Source organism: Mesoplodon densirostris, chromosome 11, assembly GCF_025265405.1.
Source record: "Mesoplodon densirostris isolate mMesDen1 chromosome 11, mMesDen1 primary haplotype, whole genome shotgun sequence".
Lineage (NCBI taxonomy): Eukaryota > Metazoa > Chordata > Mammalia > Artiodactyla > Ziphiidae > Mesoplodon > Mesoplodon densirostris.
Window position 1 is genome coordinate 39,297,730 of NC_082671.1, and position 14,589 is coordinate 39,312,318.

General features: G+C 41.3%; 1 protein-coding gene across 1 annotated transcript; it reads left to right on the plus strand.

Moving 5' to 3' along the window:
* Positions 1-10,827: 10,827 nt before the first annotated feature.
* AVPR1A (arginine vasopressin receptor 1A) lies at positions 10,828-14,343 on the plus strand. Its single transcript, XM_060113807.1, has 2 exons — positions 10,828-11,812; positions 14,057-14,343. The coding sequence occupies exons 1-2, from the start codon at positions 10,828-10,830 to the stop codon at positions 14,341-14,343; spliced, it is 1,272 nt and encodes a 423-aa protein (XP_059969790.1).
* The last annotated feature ends 246 nt before the right edge of the window (positions 14,344-14,589 follow it).

Consider the following 14,589-nt stretch of genomic DNA (forward strand, 5'->3'; position numbering starts at 1 on the left):
ATTTGGGATGGTGGGAAGAATTAAGGGAGCAGTCTATGGTGGGCACAATGCCATACTGGATTCCCGTTTTTGACATAATTTTGTCTCATAATTTGTGAGGCTTAAAGAAGACACATAGCTGCCTTGTCCTGAGCTCCCTCGTTTGTAAAGGATGTGCCTCATCCAGAGGCTTCTCTGATCCTGTCCCTAGGCTCTGCTGCCCTCCATCCCATAAGCCTGGGGCTAGGTTCTGGAATGGGTGGCCAGGAAAAATCCTCGCCCCAGGCAGCAGAGATGTAAGTTTCATCATGCCAGTGCTCCCAAACTCATCCTCAAGACCATGACTCTACAGCTATTTTTCCCCACAGTACTCTAGCCACCATCCTGCCTGGCCATCTGCAGTGGTCTCCTAACTGGGATCTCTGCACTTATTCTCTTTCTCTTCCACCTATTTGCACATAAAGCCAGGGTAATCTTTTTAAAAGACACATGTTATTATGTCTCTCCCTTATTAAAATTCCTTCAACTTTTTCCCTTCCTGTAGATAAAACAATGTGCCTGTGAGACTGCATGATTTGCCCCTGCCTACCTCATCAGCTCCATCCATCCTGATATAGTGCTACAGTCAGACTGGCTTTCTTTTTGTTCTCACAAATAACCCTTCCTCTTTTCTTTCTCAAGAATCTCCACTGCCTGTTCTCTCTTCCCTACTTGCTATCTGTCTCCCTGGCTGGAACATAAGCTTCTTGATGGCAGGATCTGCTATATCCCCCAGCTCCTTCCACAGTGTTTTAAACATGGTAAGTATCAGTAAACTCTTCTGGATAAACCATTAATGAAGTTACCTTGGCTGTTATCTAGTTTTAGTCTTGTGGCCAAATTCTGATGAATATGTTTTCCTTGTGACTAAGTTTCTGTCTTGACAGCTTTCCTAGTTCACCACTTACATTCATCATCACAATTCTCTGCCCTTTCATATAAAAAGAAAAAAAGTTGATAAAATTAAAGAACTATTTTTACAATGCAGAAGATTCATTTCACAACAGGACTTACAGGACTTATGGAAAAGAAGAAGTAAAGCTGTCACTGTTTGCAGATGACATGATACTATACATACAGAAACCTAAAGATGCTACCAAAAAACTACTAGAGCTAATCAATGAATTTGCTTAAGTAGCAGGATACAAAATTAATGCACAGAAATCTCTGGCATTCCTATACACTAATGATGAAAAATCTGAAAGTGAAATCAAGAAAACACTCCCATTTACCACTGCAACAAAAAGAATAAAATATCTAGGAATAGACCTACCTAAGGAGACAAAAGACCTGTATGCAGAAAATTATAAGACACTGATGAAAGAAATTAAAGATGATACAAATAGATGGAGAGATATACCAAGTTCTTGGATTGGAAGAATCAACATTGTGAAAATGACTCTACTACCCAAAGCAATCTACAGATTCAATGTAATCCCTATCAAACTACCACTGGCATTTTTCACAGAACTAGAACAAAATATTTCACAATTTGTATGGAAACACAAAAGACCCCGAATAGCCAAAGCAATCTTGAGAAAGAAAACGGAGCTGGAGGAATCACTGTCCCCGATTTCAGACTATACTACAAAGCTATAGTAATCAAGACAGTATGGTACTGGCACAAAAACAGAAAGATAAATCAATGGAACAGGATAGAAAATCCAGAGATAAACCCATGCACATATGGCCACCTTATCTTTGATGAAGGAGGCAGGAATGTACAGTGGAGAAAAGACAGCCTCTTCAATAAGTGGTGCTGGGAAAACTGGACAGCTACATGTAAAAGTATGAGATTAGAACACTCCGTAACACCATACACAAAAATAAGCTCAAAATGGATTAAAGACCTAAATGTAAGGCCAGAAACTATCAAACTCTTAGAGGAAAACATAGGCAGAACACTTTATGACATAAATCACAGCAAGATCCTTTTTGGGGTCCTCCTAGAGAAATGGAAATAAAAACAAAAATAAACAAATGGGACCTAATGAAACTTAAAAGCTTTTGCACAGCAAAGGAAACCATAAACAAGACCAAAAGACAACCCTCAGAATGGGAGAAAATATTTGCAAATGAAACAACTGACAAAGGATTAATCTCCAAAATTTACAAGCAGCTCATGCAGCTCAATAACAAATAAACAAACAACCCAATTCAAAAATGGGCAGAAGACCTAAATAGACATTTCTCCAAAGAAGATATACAGATTGCCAACAAACACAGGAAAGAATGCCCAACATCATTAATCATTAGAGAAATGCAAATCAAAACTACAATGAGAGGGGCTTCCCTGGTGGTACAGTGGTTGAGAGTCTACCTGCCAATGCAGGGGACACGGGTTCGTGCCCTGGTCGGGGATGATCCCACATGCCACAGAGCGGCTGGGCCCGTGGGCCATGGCCGCTGAGCCTGCGCATCCGGAGCCTGTGTTTTGCAACGGGAGAGGCCACAACAGTGGGATGCCCGCGTACTGCAAAAAAAAAAAAAAAAAAGAAAAAAGAAAAAAAAAACTACAATGAGATATCATCTCACACCGGTCAGAATGGTCATCATCAAAAAATCTAGGGCTTCCCTGGTGCCGCAGCAGTTGAGAGTCCACCTGCTGATGCAGGGGACATGGGTTCATGCCCCAGTCCGGGAAGATCCCACATGCCGCGGAGCAGCTAGGCCCTTGAGCCATGGCCGCTGAACCTGCACGTCCGGAGCCTGTGCTCCGCAACAGGAGAGGCCATAACAGTGAGAGTCCCATGTACCGCAAAAAAAAAAAAAATCTAGAAACAATAAATGCTGGAGAGGGTGTGGAGCAAAGGGAACACTCTTGCACTGTTGGTGGGAATATAAATTGATACAGCCACTATGGAGAACAGTATGGAGGTTCCTTAAAGAACTACAAATAGAACTACCATACGACCCAGCAATCCCACTACTGGGCATATACCCTGAGCAAACCATAATTCAAAAAGAATCATGTACCAATATGTTCATTGCAGCTCTATTTACAATAGCCAGGACATGGAAGCAACCTAAGTGTCCATCAACAGATGAATGGATAAAGAAGATGTGGCACATATATACAATGGAATATTACTCAGCCATAAAAAGAAACAAAATTGTGTTATTTGTAGTGAGGTGGATGGACCTAGAGTCTGTCATACAGAGTGAAGTAAGTCAGAAAGAGAAAATACCATATGCTAACACATATATATGGAATCTTAAAAAAAAAGGGTCATAAAGAAACTAGGGGTAAGACGGGAATAAAGACACAGACCTACTTGAGAATGGACTTGAGGATATGGGAGGGGGAAAGGTAAGCTGTGACAAAGTGAGAGAGTGTCATGGACATATATACACTACCAAATGTAAAATAGATAGCTAGTGGGAAGCAGCCGCATAGCACAGGGAGATCAGCTCGGTGGTTTGTGACCACACAGAGGAGTGGGATAGGGAGGGTGGGAGGGAGGGAGACGCAAGAGGGAAGAGATATGGGAACATATGTATATGTATAACTGATACACTTTGTTATAAAGCAGAAATTAACACACCATTGTGAAGCAATTATACTCCAATAAAGATGATAAAAAAAAAATCCAGGAGGCCAAAACTCCCTCGTCCTCAAAAAAAGAAAAACATTTAAAATAAATAAGGTAGGTGCATCAATGGTATGGAAAAGTCTGAAGCCATAAAACTGATGATATAGAAGAATATTCAATGACATGGAGAAAAGTTTACAGTATGTTGTGAATTTGAAAAATCAGATTATATAATATGATCTAATTTTAGTTTTATAAAAGACATACACACAGGAAAAGAACTGGAAAAGCATAAGCAAATGATAAGTGTGATTATCTATGGATGCTGGAAGTAGTATGAAACATTTAAAATTTTCTTTATATTTTTCTCTGTTTTCACATTTTTATAAAATAATATTGTTCTAGGAAGAAAATACAGCTATTATCATTATAAATGAATGAATACAGCTTCTTTTTCTTCTTCCCCTTATTCATAACCACAGTAGAAGTAATATTAAAAGTGTGTTCCAGATTTTTTGTCTGCCCAGGTCTTCTATGGCTGAGTACTCCAAGTTAATATTCCATTATAATAAAATAAATCCATACAGGATTTAGCTGTGTGACACGACTTTTTTTTTTTTTTTTTTTTGCAGTACGCGGGCCTCTCACTGTTGTGGCCTCTCCCGTTGCAAAACACAGGCTCCGGATGCGCAGGCTCAGCGGCCATGGCTCATGGGCCCAGCCGCTCCACGGCATGTGGGATCTTCCCGGACCGGGGCACGAACCCGTGTCCCCTGCATCGGCAGGCGGACTCTCAACCACTGGGCCACCAGGGAAGCCCTGACACAACTTTTTAAAATGCTGCATTGTTGTGACAGATCCTCATTGAAAGAATAGTTATATTCTTGAGAAGATGGACTGGCTTTTCAAACACAAGATAGGCAGAGATTCTGGAAAGTGTAAAAGTCTTCTCTCAAGATCAGTTACATAATAATTCTTCCTTTTTAATACTGTATTCCATGTAGGAATAAATAAAGAGCATCAGACATCTATTTGATTGCACGTACTTAGGAAATTGTAATGATGATGTCTTTATAGTTATTTCATTCTACTGACTTACCATGTACTCAGAAAACATTTTCAGATAACAGTCTGTTTGGGAACACTAAGGCAAAGCCCCAAATATTTCAAACCTATTCTATTTTACATCCATATCTTAAATATACTTGGAGAAAATAAACCTTAGAGAGTCTTACATATACATAGAGGTTGTAGTCCAAATGGATTAAACCTTTTCTCAGGCAACATGTCTGCTTTATCCAGGGATAAATCAGTTGTAAATATGTAATTATCACCATGAAAATCCTAATGAAAATAAAACGCAACATATTTCATATTAATCACAGTCCTCCCTGGTAATAGCAAAAAAAGAGATTTTCAGAAACTTTCAAGCATCTGGCAAGTGTACGTGAGGCGGCAGACAGAAGAGGTAAGAGGAGTGGATGTAGAAATGGAACGTATTTCTTCAAAACTAACCCCTTGTCAAACCTCAAAAAAGAAGAAACAAAAAGAATTTTTGTCTATTTTAAAAAGATAGTATTCACAGTAGACAAACAAAATAATGATAGTATCACAATTCCTGATGTCAGCACCCTTCAAACAACACAAACCTTTTCTCTTGTGAAGAAGGAATTAATGAATACACAGAGGTGGATTCAATGATGCCGACTCACTAAAAGAATGTGTCTTGATGGTTATCAAATTCTAAGCATAATATTGAAGTTGCTGAACTATGAAAATGCAGAGAATCCAAATACATACTAATTCATCAGGAGCAAAATTTTTAAACTCAACATTTTAAATGTGCTTATATTTTTTAAAGTTTTAAATTAAATCAACCATATAACTTTTAATGCAAACAATTTACTGAACATATGATATCAATAGTAAATTTAGAAATCTTCCTTTGGAGTGGCTTTTCTACTACTGATGTATTGACTGACTTAGAATTTTTCAAATTCAAAACAAGTGATGAGATTTTAAGTTTTCATCAACAAATATTAGGATATTTGATATTTTGTTGAGCATGGGAGCCTCTCTTTAATGCCATAGCTCTTTCTAACAGGCAAGACCATTTTATCACATAAGAAAATAAAACTTTTTAAATAGGAGCAAATTCCGTCCTCATTTTTCATTTGACCCCATAGAGTAAACAGTATTATAATGAAGACATGATGTTTTTCCATGTTTGACATGCAGCATTTTTTAGAATCCAGTGTGTGTGTGTGTGTGTGTGTGTGTGTGTGTGTGTGTGTGTTAAAGACAATCATTCACTGGGTAATTTTAAAATCAAATATACACTTACCTGTCCAGGATTCATAAGGCATAAAGGTGACTAGAATCATTGAAGACCTTCTAGATATAAAAGCTGACTCTTCGTTTTCATGGAGATACTAGAGAGATTTAGGTACTTAAGGATGGCTCCTCAAGAACTCATCCCTAATTTATCCAATCATCAAACACTTTCTGAAATGTATGTTCCTTCAGCACTCAAAAAACAGTTTCTATTACAAAGTATGTTAATTCTTTCTGCAAATATGTGTTAAATGCTTGTGATGTATATGGGCAGCAGTAGGGCACAGAGGTTAGAACACAGGCCTGGACTTCAGACGGACTGATGTGTGACTCAGCCCAGCCACTTGGAGTCTTGTGACTTTGGTTAAGTTGCTTAACCTCCCTAACCTTTGTTTTATTCACCTGTAAAGTGGGATAATAGTAAGTATATTCCTATACACAGTTTATTTTAAATACTACTTGAAAGAGTAAATAAAATAATAAATTTAAAGCTCTTAGCTCACGAATTAAGAGCTTATTCAGCGTTGGTAAATATTAATATTATCTATTATTATTTATTCTACTACTACTACTACTACTATCCTGTACTTAGTTTACTAACGAGAAAACCAAAGATACAGAATAACCAGAGCAGATCCTACCTGATCTCTTAGTCTTAAAGGAGAACATATCATACACAGATGAAATGTTAAGTAACCACCCAAGTACCCCATATGAGTCTGTAAGATGCAGGAACATGAGGCTCACAGGTGGCAGTACAGTGTGATGGTTATGATTGTGAATTCTGCCAGAGTCAGTTCCTTCTGTTCAAATCCTTTTTCTAATACTGACCAACTGTGTCACCCAAGGCTAGTTATTTAACCTCTCTGTGCCTCCATTTCCTCAAATGGAAAGTGAAATAATAAGAGTACATCCCTTAGAGGGTCATTGGGAGGATTAAATGAAGTAAAGCACTTGTGAGAGTGCCTGGCCCAAAGTGCTTACTAACTGTTAGTGACCATTACACACTTCTTGGTATCCAGCTCAAGACCTAGCAGAGCAATGTGCAACAAATATTTGTTGATTTGCTAGAAGTAATGGTATGAATACCAGACTACAGCCCTGTGACTAGAGTGTCATTAATTTGTAATTGAAGGGGAAAGAGTCATTGTGGGCTATGGAAGTAAAATGAATGCTCCTACAGATACCAATTTCTTCCCTTTTCTCACTAAGACAAGAAGTAAACTGAAAGTTTAAGGAAAGGAAGAGGAACATATTGATGGCAGCTATAAAGCAGTACATAAGGTAATATGATAAACTAAATGTAATCCACTGACATTGGGCATCTCTGCCCCTGGACTTTCTGATTTGACTAAATCTGGGGGTAGTCCCCCAGAGTTCTGGAACTCCAAGTACATTTACTCAGTGTTCTTCAAACTGTATCCATTGTCCTGTGACATGTTCATCACTATTCCATGGGGAAAGTAAAAGGATGGGTGTTTTCCATGGTCAAATAGCTTTGCAAAACACTGATAAACACAGTTAAGTAGGTTTCTCAGAGGTTTTTTATGTATGAATCTCTAGGAGAGAATAAGATGCAAATGCAGCACTTCCCCCAATGTATTCAACTGTGGAACTCTTTTCTCATAGAAAACCTATCATCATTTTCTATTGCACAGAAGGGAGGTGGGAAAATGCTGCTTTAATTGGAAGGAAAAATCTTATCAGCAAAATAACAAGTAATATGGAAGATATTTACATATTTGGGGGAAAAAGGGAGAATTAATGTTTTGAATACCCATGAAATGCCAGAAACTTAAATGACAACTTAAATAATCCTTGCAGTCACTGCATTATGTTTTATCACCAAGATTTTATAGATGAAGAATTTGAAGCTCAAAGATTAAAATAAAGTCACATAGCTATTGTAGTAAGGGAAAGGGGTGCCTGTTTTCATTAATCGAAATCCTTCTTAGATATATGGAATTGCAAACCGGAAGAAGGAAGACTGACAGAGAAAGGTAACTCCAGGACAATATGCACAACTTCCATTTTTTTCTTTTCATCATTTCAGCCCCAAAATATGTTAACTGAAATCCACTGAGAATAAGATGGGGGGGAAAGTAGTAAGTCTTAATACAAGAAGTACAGAGGAAATACAAATTGCTCTAAGACAAAGCACAGGATGCCACAGAAAATACTGACTATGTTCTTTTCACATTTTAGGACCACAATTCCTTTACCCTCCACTGAGTAATTTTCATAGCAGATACATGAATAGTGAGTCAGTATTTCAGTGGTCCTGGTTTCCTTTGAATAGAGAACCAGTAAAACCAAGACAAACACATTTTAAAAACTCTGTAGTTTAAAAGAGGGACCGAGTTGTGGAATCTGCCTTGAACATTTTTTCATATATATATATACATATATGTATCATATATATGTGTGTATATATATACATACATACATATGTATCAATATATATGTGTGTATATATATACACATGTATTATATATATGTATGTATATATATAATACACACAGGTAATTAGTACTATTGTTCACTGAAGAAGAATATCTTCCAACTGTGCCCACCAATGTAACCTAACAAGTTATTTTTATAACTTGGATATAGTTTTATTATTGGATCAGAGGGCCTGATACAGATGAATGATTTTCTAAGAGGCTACCACATCATCTGTCTGGAATAAGAACACGCAAAGGAACTTTGGTAACCCTGTACTGTAGATTCCTTCCCTTCAGGAAACCTCAAAGTTCAAAGGTGTAGGGCCAAGGGCAATAAAATTGCCAGGTTCTGGCCAATGGACCACTTTTGCAATACTCTGGGACACTAGGGTCAGACATTATTTTTCATATGCAACACTAATAATGTAATTTGTGACTCAAAAGAAGGTCACCTCTCCGAGTCAGTGACTATTACCTAATTGCTTGAAGGATTTTTCCAGACGGGTGTTCTGGAAATATTTTACTTACTGACGTCTCTGAGCTTTTCAAATCTTTTGCCTCCTAGATATCTTGGAGAAAGTGAGACAACGCCACACACCTTGTAGTTTTGAGAGCATTTCCCCAAATAGAACAGTGTCTTACTTGATCCTCAAAGTAACCTCAAAAGTAGGTAAGGCAGGTACTTTCATTCCCATTTTAAAGATGTATAAACCGAGGCTTATACAGTCACAATGAAGGACTACCAGGGTCAAGTCCAGCACTCTTAGTGTGACAGCCTTGGGACTCAGCGTGCATGAACTGGGAAGCAAAGTGGAATTATCACTGAGAACTGCATCTCAGAAAATCTTTTGGTTTCTTTGTCTACATTTCATAGATATTCTTGTCAGACAATCAAATTTATACCACGGCCACAATATACAAATGTTCTCACCAAAAAGTCATGTTCGTGTATCTACAGAGTAGATAACCTTATAAAGTGTTTAGTTTTTCCTTTATTCTTCTTCTGTGAAATAGCCTGAAAACAGCTCCCCCTTGCCGTCCTTCCAAGTGTTACCTTCACCAAAGTTTAAAGTCAGAGCTAAGGGAGAGAGTTAGTAATCCTGCCCGTCTCGTGCCCCGCAGCTGGGCTCCAGCTGCCCAGAGTAACTAATTAATAGGTAGGTGGTCTTTTCTCTCTTTGCTTCAGAGAGTCTCTTTTCTGCCTGGAGGTTGCCTCTTTCTCACCCACCAGCACAAGGAGCCTGGCGGCTTTTCGCTCCGGTGTCCTGGGCAGCGCTGCCTGGGCTGCCGCTCTCCAGCAGCGGCTCTTCGTCCGCCCGAGGAGATGTCCCCACGATTCAGTAGTAACCAGACGAAGTCCCCACGGACTACTGTGGCCCAAATCCCGCCCATCCCAGCTGTGGGAATCAGGCTTTTCCCGGAGAAAACCCCAGGAATCAAGTTTAGAGAAAACTCCTTAAGTCCCACCCACCCCCCAACACGCTCCCAGCCCCGGGGGAAACTGGAAAACCAGGAGACGTTCCTTTTCCCCGCTGTAGATAAGCGCACTGTACAGGCAGCCGCTGGGACTGCGAGCGCGTCCTTCCGGTCCGCGAGCGCGGGCAGGGTAACAAACAGCAGGCACCAAAGTTACCGGGAAGAGAGCGCCCTTTAAGTCACCCAGTTGTTACCCTACAGAGGAGGGTGGGGAGGAGCGGGGTTGGTGTGAGACGAAATTCCCGTAGCCAAGTTGCCCTGAGAATAAAATTAGACTGGCTTCCCCGAGATGGGCGGACTCGCTGCGGAGGGAGACACCCAAGCTGAAGCAGGTGGGCACACGCGCCAAGTTCAGCATCAAGAGCACCCGCGCAGGCGGTGGACTCGTGATTTCTGGGTATCACGTTGACAGCGTCTGTTGAAGTCAAATGCGGGGGTTAAGGTGACCCTTGAGGGAGGCTAGAGGAAATGATGGTAAACCCTGAAAAGGCACGACATGTCCAGATCTCCAAGGTTTTTTTTAGAAGAGAAGAGAGGGAAAGCGCCACGGTCAACCCCCTATTACGCCAAGTAATCCGCGAGTTCCCAGCCCCACCCCTGCAGCAGCGATGCAAAGAGGACGAATCACCGACGTAGGGAGTTGGGAAGAAAGAAAACCCCCAGGGGAGAGGGAAGGGAGGCAGCCAGTGTAGGCACCGAGCAGTCTCCAACCACTGGGGCGAGAGGGAGCGCGATCTGGGGAAACAAACTCCGCATCAATAATTTGAGTTTGGAGCCCAGTGCTTTCAGAGACTCGGAGCGCACCTCCCCAGTTTCGCCCGAGTTGAGACAGGGCAGCACAGGCAAAGGGGCGGGCAATTCGACCGAGAGCGGCCGAGCTGGTCGGTGGGACACGCTGCGCCGGGAGACACCCGCAAGAGAGCGAGCAGAGCCCGGCTCGCGGTGAGCGCTGCAAGGAGGGAGCGCACCGCGCGAGCAGGCGGCAAGGGAGCGGGCCTCCGCCGAGGCCGAGGAGGCGCTGCATGGACAGCATGCGTTTCTCCGGGAGCCCCGGCGCGGGGCCCGCGTGCAACTCCAGCCCATGGTGGCCTCTGGCCGCCAGCGGTGCCAACACCAGCGCGGAAGCGGAGGCGCTCGGGAAAGACGACAGCCCGCTGGCGGACGAGCGCAACGAGGAGCTGGCCAAGCTGGAGATCGCCGTGCTGGCCGTGATTTTCGTGGTGGCCGTGCTGGGTAACAGCAGTGTGCTGCTGGCGCTGCACCGCACACCTCGCAAGACGGCCCGCATGCACCTCTTCATCCGCCACCTCAGCCTGGCCGACCTGGCCGTCGCTCTCTTCCAGGTGCTGCCTCAGCTGTGCTGGGACATCACCTACCGTTTCCGCGGACCCGACGGGCTCTGCCGCGTGGTGAAGCACCTGCAGGTGTTCGCCATGTTCGCATCGGCTTACATGCTGGTGGTCATGACCGCCGACCGCTACATCGCCGTGTGCCACCCGCTGAAGACGCTGCAGCAGCCGGCACGCCGCTCGCGCCTCATGATCGCCGCCGCTTGGGTGCTGAGCTTCGTGCTGAGCACTCCACAGTACTTCGTCTTCTCCGTGGTCGAAGTGAGCAACGTCACCAAGGCCCACGACTGCTGGGCCAACTTCATCCAGCCCTGGGGTCTCCCCGCCTACGTGACCTGGATGACCGGCAGCATCTTCGTGGCGCCCGTGCTCAGCCTGGGCACCTGCTACGGCTTCATCTGCTACCACATCTGGCGCAACGTCCGCGGAAAGACTGCGGTGCGCCAGGGCAAGGGCGCCCGCGCGGAGGGCGCAGATGGCGCCTTCCACCAGGGGCTCCTGATCGCGCCGTGTGTCAGCAGCGTGAAGACAATTTCCCGCGCCAAGATCCGCACGGTGAAGATGACCTTCGTGATCGTGACGGCTTACATCGTTTGCTGGGCGCCCTTCTTCCTCATCCAGATGTGGTCTGTCTGGGATAAGAATTTCCCCTGGGTCGGTAGGTGTCGCGGGACGATGGAGTGAGGTGCACAGATGGGGTCTGTGTGCTTGCGGGGTGGGGAGGGAGAGAGTTTCTTTTCATAATATCCTCTAGGGCAATAATTTTTAAACTTCGTGCATGAGAATCACATCTTGAGCGGAACTGTTAAAAGCCAAAGTCGTGGGGTCCCCACCCCAGACGTTTTGATTCAGATCTGGAATGGGGCCCAGGAATCTGCATTTGTAACGAGCTCCTAAGACCACAAATCCGGAAAACTGTGCCCTAGAGTCAGCCGCGCAATTACAGAACAGAATAATGACTTTTTGCCAAAGCACTAACTGCTGTGTTAATACCCTGCTTTCAAGTCTGTTGGATTCAGAGAAATATGTGTACTGTCACAACTGCTTTTTGCTAGTTTGTGAAAAGTATCACAATGTAAAATTTTTGTAGAAATGCCCCAAAGTAAGGGTAAAATGGACATATTTTAAATTTGAAAATAATTTTTATTTATTCCTCATCCAGTCAATAAATATCATTATACATATTATGTACCAGATTTTATGCTAGGTCCTGGGGGTATGAAGATTAAATGTGTTGAAGAAAGATTCTTAAGTCAATAATTTTAATTTGGCATTTAGCTAGTGTTCCATATCTTATCATAATGTTTTGATTTTTTCCTACAATTACTTTAACACATTTTTCTCCCCAGTGTTTCAAAACAGGATTATTGATAAACTCTAAATTTGTTAGACTGATTCATTAATCTTTCAGCACTAACTTGACCACACAGCTGTACATCTCTCCACACAACTCTTGTAGTTTTCTGAGAATGTCCTCCGCGCCTACTAGCTCGTTTGACTTTAATTCATTCACAAACTAGGAAAACCAGCTTCACAAGAACTTACCCCCAAAAGCATTATTTAATATTGTATCTTGAAAAAAATTTTCCTTTGATAAGGAAAAACACATTTTTTTTCACATTAAATATATTACAGAAATGTTACTGACAACAACTGTAATTGGGAAATAGGTATCTGGGAAGAAGTGTCTCCTTTTGTTATTTGTGATATACTTTGAAAGTTGTATGTACAAATTAAACACTTGAGAGTGAATTTAATTCAAACAAATAAAAGTCATGGCTATAATAGCACTGATGATGAAAAATATAACATAAATGCTATATTTCCTGTCTTGTTTGATCTTGGCAGCCGCTTAAGTATTGCGAATCAAATAAAAAAGTCAGCCTATTTGTTGCTTTATCAGGATTCAGACACAGTTACTAAAAAATTCTTCACTTGTGCACAGGTATGTTGATGATTTCCATTCTTTTTGAATACAGTCTTAGTCACGGATCTTGATCACCCCTAAGAGTAGCATCTTGGCACAAAGTTTGATTAACTAACCTGTAATTTATTCTGGCACAACAAGAGTGAGAAGACCCAAGTTCATAATTAATAAGGGAAAATCAGTGCTTGCCTATTGTTCTTATCTTTAGAAAAGGTATATTCTCAGTGCAATGGTTCTATGGTGAAAGGTGATATTTATGTAGTTTACCAGTGCAAATACACAAAAAAATAGCTCAAAGGACTGTTGGAATTTCTTAATTTATCTGTTCTTCATAATATAATTTAATTGTTCAAGCCACAGTCAAAGATGGTTTTCTTTTAAAATCAAACGAAGCTTCTAATTAACCAAAGAAAACAACTAAATATTGCATCTTTCAGGGACCTATTTCAACTATCCTCTTCGGTATAGATTTCTTATTACAACAATATGTTTAATATTAAAAAAATTTAAAACAACTAAACATGGCCCATAATGTCATACTTTTGCCTGAGTTATCAGGATGGATATAATTTGGTATATGTGGCTATAGCCTCTAGAAATTTCACTGAAATGGAAGCCGTTCTCTAAGTGCTGTGTTCATTAGCACACGCTAGTGCTAACACAAAGGATTCAAAACTTTATTAAGTTATTTAATATTCTTAACCTCTTGAAAGTCCCACTCATTCTACTTAAATATTTTAATAGTGGTTTAAAATCCCTGAATTAATTTCAAGGCATCTTACTTACAAAAATATTTTACAACCAAGCAATTTCCATTCACCAACCATTTCCCTGACTGATAAACAAAATACTTTATTTTCTATATTGACCCATAACATTTTCCAGCTTTCATGAACCAACAGAAAAATGAGTTTATCCAGTGTTGTCACTTGCATTTGACTAGTTAAATGTTCTCCCCTTATGTTTTCCATACAGAGTCGGAAAACCCGGCCACCACCATCACTGCATTACTGGCTTCCTTGAATAGTTGCTGCAATCCCTGGATATACATGTTTTTTAGTGGCCATCTCCTGCAAGACTGTATCCAAAGCTTCCCATGCTGCCAAAATATGAAGCAAACATTCAACAAAGAAGATTCTGACAGTATGAGCCGGAAACAGACTTCCTTCACTAACAACCGAAGCCCCACATACAGGACAGGCGCGTGGAAGGACTCAGCTAAATCTTCCAAGTTCATCCAATTCATTCCTGTTTCATCCTGAGCATGCAGCCTGACTCCTGTAATGGACTTTTCAGCCCACTGACTGAATCCAGCTAGAAACTATTAGAACAAATATAAGATAAATTGATCTGTTGAGTACAAGACTGTGTTTCTAGTTGCATTTTCACATTGCTACAAGCAAAAGCTATGAATTGTTTTATACAGAATGTTAATAAAAACATGCTACACTAAAATCTGCAGACCTAACCCAGAAATAACAGAAGTCATATTTCTAAAGGAAAAATCA